Source organism: Anser brachyrhynchus (assembly GCF_964034855.1).
Source record: "Anser brachyrhynchus genome assembly, chromosome: 3".
Taxonomy (NCBI): Eukaryota; Metazoa; Chordata; class Aves; order Anseriformes; family Anatidae; genus Anser; species Anser brachyrhynchus.
In genome coordinates this window covers 113,140,834-113,153,806 of record NC_137696.1, presented here as the reverse complement: position 1 = coordinate 113,153,806, position 12,973 = coordinate 113,140,834, and the positions used below count along the sequence as shown (strand labels likewise).

At 35.6% G+C, this 12,973-nt stretch overlaps 1 protein-coding gene across 3 annotated transcripts in view; it reads left to right on the top strand.

Moving 5' to 3' along the window:
• The window catches only part of NBAS (NBAS subunit of NRZ tethering complex), a 185,828-nt gene that overhangs the window by 48,066 nt on the left and 124,789 nt on the right, over positions 1-12,973 (top strand). For all 3 annotated transcript variants that reach the window (XM_080583780.1, XM_080583781.1, XM_080583782.1), the window contains exons 22-30: positions 2,119-2,202; positions 2,694-2,847; positions 4,877-5,062; positions 5,991-6,164; positions 7,123-7,256; positions 7,966-8,028; positions 8,549-8,671; positions 10,138-10,240; positions 12,578-12,801. In XM_080583780.1, the coding sequence (XP_080439906.1) occupies positions 2,119-2,202; positions 2,694-2,847; positions 4,877-5,062; positions 5,991-6,164; positions 7,123-7,256; positions 7,966-8,028; positions 8,549-8,671; positions 10,138-10,240; positions 12,578-12,801 (1,245 nt within the window). The remainder of the gene's footprint in view (positions 1-2,118; positions 2,203-2,693; positions 2,848-4,876; positions 5,063-5,990; positions 6,165-7,122; positions 7,257-7,965; positions 8,029-8,548; positions 8,672-10,137; positions 10,241-12,577; positions 12,802-12,973) is intronic.

The window sequence follows — 12,973 nt, the reverse complement described above, 5'->3', positions numbered from 1 at the left end:
TCAAAAAGTCAGAATTTTGAGAAGTCTTTGCACTACAATTCTTGGAGGCAGAACAACAGTTACAGTATTAGTACATGTAGCAAAGTTTGGGAGAAAAGGTTGTCTATAACATGAAATCAGAGCTGCTGTCCAGAAATCTCCTCTTGTTGTTTTGCAAGGGTAGTTGTAATACTTGGGGTTAGAGTTGTCTATGGCTGAAGGATAGCTGGTATTAGACCTTAGGTGACAATTTTGCAGGGAAAGCTGCAAAACAGCTTCTCAATGGCTTCTAAAATGCAAATCTTGTGTGTTTTCTGCTGTCTTTCCCCCCGCCTTAATAAGCTGTGTTAAGACAGAAAACACAACCCAGCCTGAAACATCTTCTCAAACCTACTGGGAAGTGGACAGAAAAATGTTACTAGAAAGCTTATGAAAAGTAGTAGTCTTGGACAGTGAAATTTTGTACAATTTCCTTATCTGTTTAATGGGACATAGGAAAGGAGAGCATTATTGGTTACAATAGAAAGACCTGCTCATACAGTCTTGATTTTATATTTTGGAAGGGAATGTTATCACACTTTGGCTTTTCTTTTCTTTGATGTTTCAGCTTGGGCGACCTTGTTCTCTACAAACTGTGCCTTCCATAATAACGTTCTCATGTGTGCCTTATTCATTTAGTTTATGAACCCTGTTTTAAATATTAATATTTAATTAAAGCAAAATTTGTTATTGAAGACATTAAAAAACACCTGAAGTATGTGCATGTTTTCTGATACGATGCATTTTTCTGATTTAAAACATAATTGTGGAGGCCTTTGTCCAAGTTCACGTGGCTGAGCTAGAGTTGAAATGGAGATGTTACTATGTCTAAGACAGAAGAATTAGCTGTTTTCCATCTTTTTACCTCTTCTCTTTTCACTTTAGCAGCCTGCAGGCCAATTTATTGCTCTACTTCTACTGCATGTATCACGTGGAAGGTTGGAATCACAACGGATAAAACACAGAATATTATTGTGCATAAAGTAGAGAAAGGAAGGATGGGCGACCTTGGAAAAATGCTTGTGTATACAGGGAAGGGCAGTTAGATGCTTTGTTAAACATCTATATATGCATTTAGTGACTTGCTAACTGAGATGGAGTTAGTGGTTTATAGTTTTTTGTTTTGATTCTTACGTTGTGAAATTGATTTGTGTATTGGAAAATTTTCTTTTTAAGCTACTGTATTACTACACTGCTCTGCAGTGGCGGAGAAGGCTATCAGTTAACTTGTAAATAAGGATTGTCCATGCAGTTTCACTATTTCTTTCTATTATCAGGGTCAGGAGAAAATGAATGAGATTTAAAATAGCTCATTACTCCAGTGTGCTGAGACTTTAATGCCTTTGCTTTGTATGTATTTTGTTTCGTATTTCTACAAGTGCCGGAGCCTATAAGGTTCTTCCCTTTCTCCTTAGTTTATGTTCCGCATGTCTCACCATGGTTTTCTCAGGTTTCATGCTGCTTAAACAACTAGCCTACAATAGCAAGCCATAACTAATCGTTCTAGTAATAACTTGTGTTGTTCTTAATCTCTGTCTCAAATGGACTTTTTTCTTCAACCTCAGTATGTAGAAAATGTTTGTCTGCAGGTGTTAGTAGTCAGAAAACCATGTTAAACTTAATTGAGAAGATCAGTACAGCAGGGCATATCTTATTTTGGTTCAATACGAGGATTTGTGTTAAAATTTGGAAAATTACTTTTTTTTTAAACTGTGAAGATTGTAGGTTTTCACACATTCAGTCTTCCGTGGTAGTGTATGAAGTCAGGATACTAACCATGAAGTGGTAAAGATTCTTTTGTAGTGACTTTCTTCTTTTAAAGACATGATCAGTAAGAAGATGATACTGAATTTTTTAGTGTACCTTAAATGGTATAGGTAGAATATATTTGTACAGATAATATCCTACAGGTGAAATAGTACTTGTATAGCTGCATTAAGAAGTGATAAATTTAAGGAACGGGCACTGTAATCGAATGACATGCTTATCATGAATTCACTGAAATACTTGCATGTGCTTTGTATTCCATTAATTGAATGTCATCATTTTTTTTCATTCTTTTTTTTTAATAAATTTGCATTCCATTTTCTGTTATACCAGTTACAAGCAGGGAGCATTGAAAATTGTTCCTTGGAATGAACAGAAACATCGTGAAGAAGACTGGTGCGAAAAAACAGAATGCAGGTAAGTTAGAATGCAGTAAATAGTAAGACTAATTTCTCACTTTCGTGCACACTAGTTGTTTTGAGGTTTCTTAATGAGATTGGAAGACCAAGCAGTCTTTCACGTTACACTGTTAAGTTCACTGTGATTTTGTGAAGAGTATCTTACTGGAAGTTGTAAACCGTAACATTATCATAGCAGTATTAATGGATCACGTAACTGCCTTTTTGTGGGAATAACAGATGGAAAGCACGAATTAGGCATACCTGTGTCTTTAGTAGAGAGGAATCTATCTTTTGTGATCCGTCTTACGTTTGGTATGTCCAGTTAGTTACTTTGCTGATAAAAATAAATACTGGGATTGGCATTTTGAGTCCCCTCAAATTACAGGTACAATGATGGGTTGATTTGTACTGTTCTTCAGAACGACCTAAAGTTTTACGAAGAAGACTAATGTGAAAAAATATGAGTAAATGTATGCTTATACTTAAACATACTTTTTTTTTTTTAAGGATGATTGTTGAACCAACTTTACAAGATGAAGGCGAATTTCTCTATGAAACACAACCAGAGTTACTGAAGTACAGGACTACTGAACTTTCAGTAGAGCTTGTGACTGATTGGTATTTGAGCAGAGCACAGGAAATTGAAAAATATTCCATGCAGGTGAGAATAGCAGCGAGGATATGATGATGGCTGTTTCAGGCTGATCAGTATTCTTCAGTAGAAGCCTATCTTAATGGGTATTAATGGGATGCTTTTTCCCAAGTACTTTAGGGTACTCGTGATTGCTCTGAAGTTCAGTCAGGTAAATAATTAATCCATAGGAATGAACAGGAAGCCTGTAGATTCCTTTTCACTTGACTTACCATAGCAGACAACCCTTGTAGTCAAAGCAATCTGCTTACCATTGCGTCTTGTGTTTGTAATTAAGTAAAGGGAGGGAATGTTGTGAATGTGTATCAGGAAACATGGTTTATGGTGTCACATAGTATTAGGTCGTATACCAATATGTGGCATTCAGAAATGTCACTGTCAAATGCTAATTACTGAGAGCAGCCCTGAGAAGGACCTGGGGGTGTTGGTTGACAAGACGCTCAACATGAGCCAGCAATGCAGGGTTCCAGCCCAGAAAGACAACTGCATCCTGAGCTGCATCAAAAGCAGCATGGCCAGCAGGTCGAGGGACGTGATTCTCCCCTTCTACTCTGCTCTCGTGAGACTCTACCTAGAGTGTTTGGCTCTGAGGCGCCCAGCACAGGAAGGATGTGGACATACTAGAACGAGTCCATAGGAGGGCCACAAGGATGATCAAGGGTCTGGAGCATCTCTCCTATGAAGACAGGCTGAGGAGAATTGGGGTGGTTCAGCCTGGAGAAGAGAAGGCCCCAGGGAGACCTTACAGCAGCCTTCCAGTACCTAAAGGGGGCTACAGGAAACCTGGGGAGGGACTCTATTGGGGGTATAGTAATAGGACAAGGGATAATCATTTTAAACTGAAAAAACTGTAGATTTAGGTTAGACGTTAGGAAGAAATTCTTCACTATGAGGGTGGTGAGGCACTGGCACAGGTTGCCCAGAGAAGCTGTGGATGTCCCATCCCTGGAGGTGTTCAAGGCCAGGTTGGATGGGGCTTTGAGCAACCTGGTCTAGTGGGAAGTGTCCCTGCCTATGCTAGGGTGATTGGAACTAGGGGATGTTTAAGGTCCCTTCCAACCCAAACCATTCTACGATTCTATGTAGTACTGTCACAATTGCTTCTTGGCAGGTGTATTGTATGGTTGTGGAACTATCAGACAGCTTATTTCTGCATTATTATTTTCTTCATTTTTAAAAATGTGTGAAGTTCTGTGTGGTAAAGATAAGCAGTGCAAATAGAGCTCGTGCTCTGTTATTTTATTGCTTCTCAAGCCCATCTAGCTGCATGAAAAGAAGGTTGGATGGAAGTATCAATATAGGTTAGTTCTGGTCTAGTTCTTTCATTTTTCAAATTTGCAGTTTTTCAGGCATCTTTAATCTTAATTCCCTGTGATTAACAGCCTATCAGTAGCTATGGAAATAAAAGCAACTTCCAAGGATCAATTAAATTAATAACATAAATGAGATTGTGCTCTACTGTTCCAGACTTATGTCTGCCTCGCTGGATATGTACAGTCAATATTGCGTTCTTAGAAATCAAAGCAGAATCTTTCACATAAAGGTATCTTAAGTCACTGACTGATTATATTCTGTGGAATGAAATGCACTAATTAAAGTCAGTAATTCGTGGACAGCTAGAAAAGTCACATTACACACAGATATACGCATAACTTCAGTCAGTTAACTGATAAATTTAGTTTCAAGCAATCCTTTATAATGCATGGAGAGAGATGAGGTGCCCTATTTCTGTATGACCTACAGAAGGAATCAAAAAAGGTATTTTTCTAGTTTATGTGCATTTGTAGGGCACACCTGGGCCAAAAGGCTTATAATAGTATCATCCACCAAGGGTAAGCATTTTATTTGGTCTTTATAAAGCTGAGAACAGCAATCCATATAGAAATAGGCAACAAAAACTTCTAGGAATATAGAATCCCCTATTGAGCAAGGGGAACAAGGAAAGGAGATAGTTACACAAACAGGACACAGACTGGACTTTTGAAGCTGTTTTTTGGCAAACAATTGCACAACAGGATTTTTTTTAATTATTTTTCAGGTGGACTGTGCTCTGTCCCTTGTTCGTCTTGGCATGGAGAGGAATATCCCTGGTCTGCAGGTGCTTTGTGACAATCTGATCACTCTTGAGACAGTAGTTTATGAGACTGATGGTGATCGAACTTTAACTTTAAAGGAACTAGTAGAGATGAAGGACATTGAAAAGCTGAGACTGTTGATGAAAAACGTAAGTATTTTGTACAGATCACTCAGTATACCTTGATTTCCAGTAGTTCAAGTTACCCTAGAATCCCATGTGTTTAAAGAGAGTGCTAAGGGCTGACATTTTTCTAATGAACCTCCACCTTTAATTCAACACGAATCTAACACTTAGTGGTTTTTTTGTTCATTTTCTTTAAAAAAAAAGTGTCAATGGTTTAGTTTTCTTAAAAAATTGTTCCTCTCTCCTAGGCACAGGATCAAACATTAATAAATCTATTAAAAGTTAAAGCTTGTTAAAGCTGTGAATTGCTTTTTCATTGTCCCTTTCTATAGGATCTTCAATGTAGCTGTCAGTGATGCTGGAGATAGGCATTAAATGTTTTCTTTGGATGTTTTTTGATATCTGTAAATGTTGGCAAAAAATTCTTAATATTTGCCTCTGCAGCACGTGTGGTTTTCATCTGTGTATTCAGCCTGTGCATGGCATTTCAGAATAGGTGAAGTCGCATCTTTTTGGAAAGGCTGGAAAATACCTACAAATAGAACAGGGGTCTGAAATAGTTAAAGAATGTGTAAGCTCTAGAGGAGCTCATGTAGCTATTCTTAAATACTGACAGTAATACTAGTTTGATGGGGATGCAAGCCAGTCTTCCATTCGTCCTGAAACTGTAGGAAAAGGAGGAGAGCTTGGCATTTGTCAGCTAATGGGCTTTACTCATGTATAGCTTGGTCTTCTCACACCATTGTTATCAGTAAGATGATGAATTGTTTCAGTACTTCATGACGCAGTACCCTGTGCAGCAGTGGCTTCAGCTGTATTTTGTGATAGGTGGAGATACTGTTTCAGTTTTGTTGACCAAAATGTTCTGTGTTTTTTTTTTGTTCATTTGTTTTGGGAAACAAAACTGACTTTGTTCTTTTTTCCAATCCATGTAACTCATTGTGCTTTACAGTCCTCTGATGAAAAATATGTGAAGAATGTTTATCAGTGGATGATCCCTTTTCTCCACCGCTGTGAAAATCAGTCCCCTGGTCTGGCAAATTCACTCTTTAAAGAATATTTAGTAACATTAGCAAAGGAAGACCTGACTCTGCCTCTGAAGATTTTTCAGAGTTCAAAACCTGCTGTAAGTATAGAATCCTGATGACTTTACTGGTTTCTTGGGAAATTCTTGTACTGAAGAGGTGAACTCAAAACTAGGATTAGTACATTTTCTAGAGGAGATAGATCATCTCTATGCTCTTTCTCTTCTTTTTGGACTCAACATTTGTTGCGTTTTAGAAAGCATTAATCAAAAGTGTCCTTGATGAAACTGTCAAGCTAATGTAATTACTCTTTTGACCTACTAGAGCTAAAAGTTATTGTAAAGGCTCTTGAAGTAATTTCCTGGTGATGTTTAAAATAATTTTTTGGCATAAGCGTTTCTTAAAAATTGGGTATGAGAGAGTTTTATGTTTTCACTAAGATTTTTTTCCTAATGAATTTTACTAGCAGTAGATTTCAGATGATTTCCCCCTGCAACCCTTTTTCTCTTTCCCCAGCAAATGGAAAGAATACAGTGGGAGCCACAGAGAACAGTTGAGTGAGCAAGGGTGGAAGTTACGTTGTCATCATTTCAAGCTGCTTGTACAATTTAAAAAATTATTTTAGTGCATATACCATATATTTTTGCATACTTTTGAACATTCTAAGTGTCTGGACAGAAATCAACCAGTGAAGGAAAAACACATCTCTTTTATATGTTGCTGCTGTTGTACATGTTAAACAGATCTGACAAATGTTTGCAGCAGTTCCCTTCTTCTGACCTGTACCCTCTCTACCTCTTAGATTCAAGCAGCGTATAATGAAATAATGAAGGACCAGCGTTATTTCAGATATCTGCACTGTGGGAGACTAGCTGGGTTATGTTTTAGATCTTGTAACTTCAAAAGGAACTTCACTAAGTTGTTGTCTAGGACTTACTGATTACAACCAGGAGACGATTTATTTACTTAGAGTAGGTATTTTCTATATTCAGAAGAAACTTAACTGCTTAATTAGAAACAAAAAATTACATACAGTGGAATGCTTTCTTTTCCTGTTAGTGTCAGCAAAAAATTATACCTGAGCAAGACCAGCTTATGATTACAGCATTGGAATGTATTTATAGTTGTGAACGAGATGACCAGCTTGCTCTCTGTTACGATATTTTGGAATGCCTTCCACAAAGAGGATATGGGTAAGCATTTTCAGCTAGTTATTTGTAAATATTTTAGATATTAAATGTTGTTGTGAAGTAATACTTTAATAATAATTGCTACATCCTTAGAGGGTATGTAATTTTACTGGAATATTCTGTTCCTATCTGGATTGTATTGGCCGTATGTATATACATATGTGTGTGTGCTCTGTATGTCTACTAGTAAATAATGTAACAATACATGATTTAAAGCAGTGCAGACCAAAGCTCCTTCTGTATTAGTTCTTTAGGCTTTTATATTTTGGTGAATTGAGACCAAATGATAATGTTATCTTACTAGTCTTGCTGGTCTTGTTACAATTAGTGATGTCTTGCACTTACAGTCATATTGCTACTTATCAGCATGTGAGAAAGGTTGTCATATGGAAGACCTGTATGAAAGACAGGTAATTGTCGAGGAAATGAAGGTATGAGGAGATACAGGGTATTCTCCCAGTTTCTTTGACATGTAGGAAGTGGAGATCCTGTGAAAAGTCTAAGGATGTTATTTCTGGAGACTGAGGGACTCTTTCAATTTTAGTTATCCTTCTAGTAAGAAGCCGGCAGTTTTAATCTTTTCAAGCAAAGATGTGTATTTGATTCTCATCAAGGAATGTTTCAAACTTTGTACTGCTTATCTTGGTATATTCTTTTTACATAGACATGAAGATATTAAAATCTTTTTTTTTTTTCTTGTATATCTTTGCAGGCCTGAAACAGATATAACTAACACTCTTCATGATGCGGTAGATGAACTGGAACAAATTCTGAGGTATTTGATTTTGCCAACGTAATGTATTCTGAAATATGTCACTGGGTATAGCCAAAAACCTTATTACGGCAAAAAAAAAAAAAGAAGGCAGCAAGAATATTTATTTTGTTTTTAGAGATGTCAACATGGTCATCTGTAAGATGTTTATATACAGAACTTTAAACTTTTGAGTGGTTTTTGATGTTTGAATATTATAAAAATACACAAACAGTTTGCTTGGAATAAGTTTTTCTGGAGGGGTAGGAAGGTTATTTCTAAAATATCTGGGGATTTTTTTTTTTATTGTAACGTCCTGTAATACTTTGGTGAAAAAATGAAAACTGTGAAGATATTTCATCACATTGTGTTGTGCATTAGCCCTGCAGTTTTTTTTAAGTAAATAGTGTTACTGTGGCTAATCAGACTTTACGCTGTTTGTTTGCATTTGCAATACATTGTTTGATAACAGCTATAAGACTGCAGCAGCAGAGGTAGTTGTGCAGCTGTACAGAAATGAAAAATATTTACCATTTATTTGCAGTGTGTCAGAGCTGTTGGAGAAGCATGGACTTCAGAAACCTGTTTCCTTTGTGAAAGACACAAAAGACAATGCCGAGGAGGCACGGAAACTGATGATTAGGCTGACAAGGCACACAGGTCGCAAGTTAGTATTCAAAGGGGAACTGGAGATAAAGGGGGTTATGACAGTAAGGGGAACAGTGCTTAATTTCAGGGAGTGTACCTAACTGTTTTTTTTTTTATGATAGGGAACTGTGCTGTTTAAATTGAACACAGAGTACATAAAACACATTTGTTAAACTGGTGATTAACGTGATTAGTGTTTTTGCTGCATTCTCCACATATGAAAATGTCTGTCTTGCTTCAGACTTGTTTCAGTGTGTTTGTGTTCAAGTAAACAAGCCTAAAAGGCTTGCTGGCTGCTGCAAAACACAGCAAAATGATGGACAGTAAAGTTAACGTGTTGTAAATGATGTTCTTAAGGACCTATTTAATTGTATGGAAAGTGTAGGATTTGTAATTTTTTTTTGTTTTGCTTTCTCAGGAGCTGTTGTAACAGGGTAATTTATTGCTTTTATGTATTGATTATACCTCTTATTTTCAGTATAATTTTTACATTTTTCTGTATAAGAACTACCCTATTTAACTGGTCTTCTAAGTGTGCATAAATTATTACACAGCTCTTGGCATAAACAGACAAAAAGAATGAATCCTGGTTAAAACAGCCATCACTGTTTTTTTTCCTGCTTGAACATGCACAATGTTTCATTGGTGGTGATAGGGTAGTACTTAGCTTGGGCATGCTGAAAGCTTTTTAAGACTTTTAGAAATCTTTTTTTAGAAAGATCAAGTAGGATCTCTGTAGGAAAAATGTTGATATTTCTACTTCCTTGTAGAGACACTTTGCTTTGTAAAAGTGAAAGCTAATATCACTTGAGAAAATCACTACTAGCTGAAATAGTTTGTGTAGCTGAAAGCACTGATTTTTCAATCTTAAGGTAATGTCCAAAAACCTTCACAGTGTTTTTATTAGTAAAAGTTTTGATGGTACACAGGAAATTTTGTAGGAAATATTGTGTTTAACGAAGACCCATGATTCCAGAGGGTCAAGAAGCTCAATACTATTCTAATTTTAGGAAAAACAACTGCAGTGCTGTTGTCCTACAATTGCACAAAGTCGGTTAGTCCTTTGAGTTGGCCTACAGTAAACAGCACTTCAGTGATCCTCAGCTGATGTTTCAAACTTCTTTTTACCCTGTTGCGGTTGAGTCAGCGGGAAGATAGCACTTCGAGCTTTCTGATGTTTGTTGGAAGTTACCAAAACTAACTGGGGGATTTTGATAAAGATTTCTAAAGATCCCTATCTTACTCCACAGAACAGCAAAAACAGTTTGGTTACTAGATTATTGTCAAACAATTTTAACCCACATACATTGTTTAAATTGTAATTAATATTAAAAGTCTTCAGTCTTCATAAATCCGTTCAGTCCAATTAAGGATTGAAATAGCTTTTGAGAAAGCATATATTTTGTGATGAAATTGTAGTATTATCTACTGCTTTTCTTTACGTTTATTGAGAAACAGAATATTTAATTTTGAAAATGTTTGTAGGCAACCATCAGTCAGTGAGACACAATGGAAGGAATTGCTCCAGGATATGTTAGACATGCAGCAGAAAGTATACACATGCTTGCAATCAGATACTTGCTATGAGGTGAGTTTTATATTTTCTCATTGATTTATGTCCCAAGTAAGCTACAAATTCTCATTTCATATTGTTGCTTACAAATGTAAATACATTTTCATGTGTTATTACTTGTTTGTCTACTGTTTTTAATGGTATTTTTAGTCAGTGCAAACTTCCTGTGTTAATACATTTAATCAAAAGCCCCTCTAATAAATATCCTGTAAAATATCTTTTACTAGAATTGTTTCTGTTTTCTAAATTGTGTCAACTTTTTGAACCTTCGTAATGTCATTTACCGATGCGTTTACAAATACTTTAATGGAAAGTAATCAGTCTTTAGCTAAAAGTTATTTTCAAGTAATCATTTCTTAAACACAAAGTTCTAGTTTGTTAATATCACCCAAGACCCATGTATAATTTGGGGCTTTTTACTCTATGCAATTGAAGTAAAATACCATGAGAAGGGAAATCTAATTTCTTTAAGGGGAAAGAAAAAAAAAACACAACAAAACACAAACCCACAAACCTGCCATGTACATAAACCCCAAAACTATGTCATTGTTATTTGCAAAGGACGAGAGCTATTAGACTGATGTAGAATTTTCTATGGAATGTACCGTTTATTTCCATTTTTGCTTCACTGTACTGGTTTATTACAGAAACAGTTCCATACCCACTAAAATCTGTTTAAATCTTGGCATCTTTTAAGTTTAATACAAGTTTTTTTTATTACAGTTTTCAGATTTAATTGCTTATGGCTGCCAATCTGATTAGCCCTTGGGAAGAGTTTTTGAAGCAAATTAGAAAGAAATAATGAAGGAAAAAAGCAAACGGGGTTTAACCTGTACATAAAATTTGACTCTTTCTCTGCAGTTTGAACTTTGAAGTTGTACCAAGATCTGCGATGTATTTGACGTTCATGGTTTCGTGATAGGCTAAGGCTTAGTGTACTTAGAATTTTGAAGTGCATTAAAAAATAGAGTAATACAGCACACTGAAAGTGAAAATATTAGCTTTTCCTTTGCCATGATCTTAATGTAATTTTTTAATAATTTTTTTAACCTCTGGACCATATGATTAAAAAAAGGACAATGAAAGTTTTCTCAAAAATGATCTAGGATATTGAAAATGCTTTGAAATGTAGTGTTATATGCTATTATACTTTGATAACTTCAAAACGGAGAAATTGATTGGGCAGTAAGGGTTTGCTATCACATTGAAGTTTGTATTGGCATCTGTTAGCATGATGATTATTATATTTTACTTGTATGCAGAATGAGCCCTGTCCTCTTGAAGAAGAATTTAATATCTAAAAATCTTGAGGTAAATTGTTGTATGTATGTGAATGTTAAGGAAGAAGGAGGATCAACTCTTGATGACTTGCATTTAGATCATTCATCTGCATGTTGAATTGCTAGGGAAATAACTTGTAAAAAGTGTTGGGGAATCTAACACTAGATTAAATAAGCCATTTCTATCTCTGGCAATTTTAATTTCCAAGATTTGAAATTTTAATAATTACTTTGCATCTTTCGATGTTCCTTGAGGATTAAATGGAAGCTGATCCAAATTGTATAATATTTATAAAGCACTGAACTATGTTCCTTTGGTGTTCAAATGTAGAGCATGAGATGGCTTGGTGATGTTCATCATAGCGAAGAAATACTCTAATTTGTTAGGAAATTAAAAACCTTTGGCAAAGGCCATATTGTTGCAGCTGCAGTATTTTCTGAAATGACTAAGTACATATGTTGCTATTCATTAGAACTATATTGAGCACTTTTTAAAAAAAATAAAAATCATAAGGAACTGAGATTGAGCCTCTTACAGTGGGCAAAACTTTGACATAAAATTAAATGTTTTGTGGCAGATATAGCAGCGTATTAATATATATGTTATTTGAAGATAGTCTTGATTCAAAATTAAAGACAAGTTATATACTCAGTTCTAAATACTTTGAGTTTCTTCTGGAGTATAGGATTTGTTCTTGTATGTTTTCAGTGTCCTAATACTGAACTGCCTTTTCAGCTACTTGCATCCCATTAACACCTCAGAACATAGGTGTAAATTTCTGATCTCATATTTTCTGAACTCATACTGTAAATAGGCAGTTAATGAGCTTTTTTCTTTTTTTTTTTTTCTTGCAGAAAGTAGAACTAACTAGATAATAGTTATTTTTAGCTTTATTTAAAAAACATGACTTCTACCAAGGAGAATATTCACACAATTTATTTTCTGCTTGGACTGAATGTATTCTTTGGGCTTCAAAGATGCTTTTATTCAAAGGGGTTGGTTCCATACAATGAAAATATGCTTACTTGAAGTTGTTGCTACAGATTATTAAATTACCATTCTTCCTTTTAGATATTCACAGAAAGTCTTTTATGCTCAAGCAGTATAGACAATATCCATCTGGCTGGGCAAATGATGCATTGCAGTATTTGGTCAGTGGATCAACCAGTTTCATCAAAAGGGAAGCCACAGTACAGAGTCAGCTACATGAGAAGTATCGAACTAGTTCTGGCTGCTGGCAGAGAATATTTCAATTCTTCAACCAGTCTGACTGATAGCTGTATGGATTTGGCCAGGTATATTTACAATTATCATATATGTAAATACATACTTCTCTTTCAGTTGAAACTTGACACTTGTTTTCTCTGTTCTCTTTGTGTAAAGTTATGTGGTAAATGGAAACAGTATCTTTGGCTTCTGTAAGATTCCCCCCCACACATACACACCTTGCTTTGTGTGTGCACACCG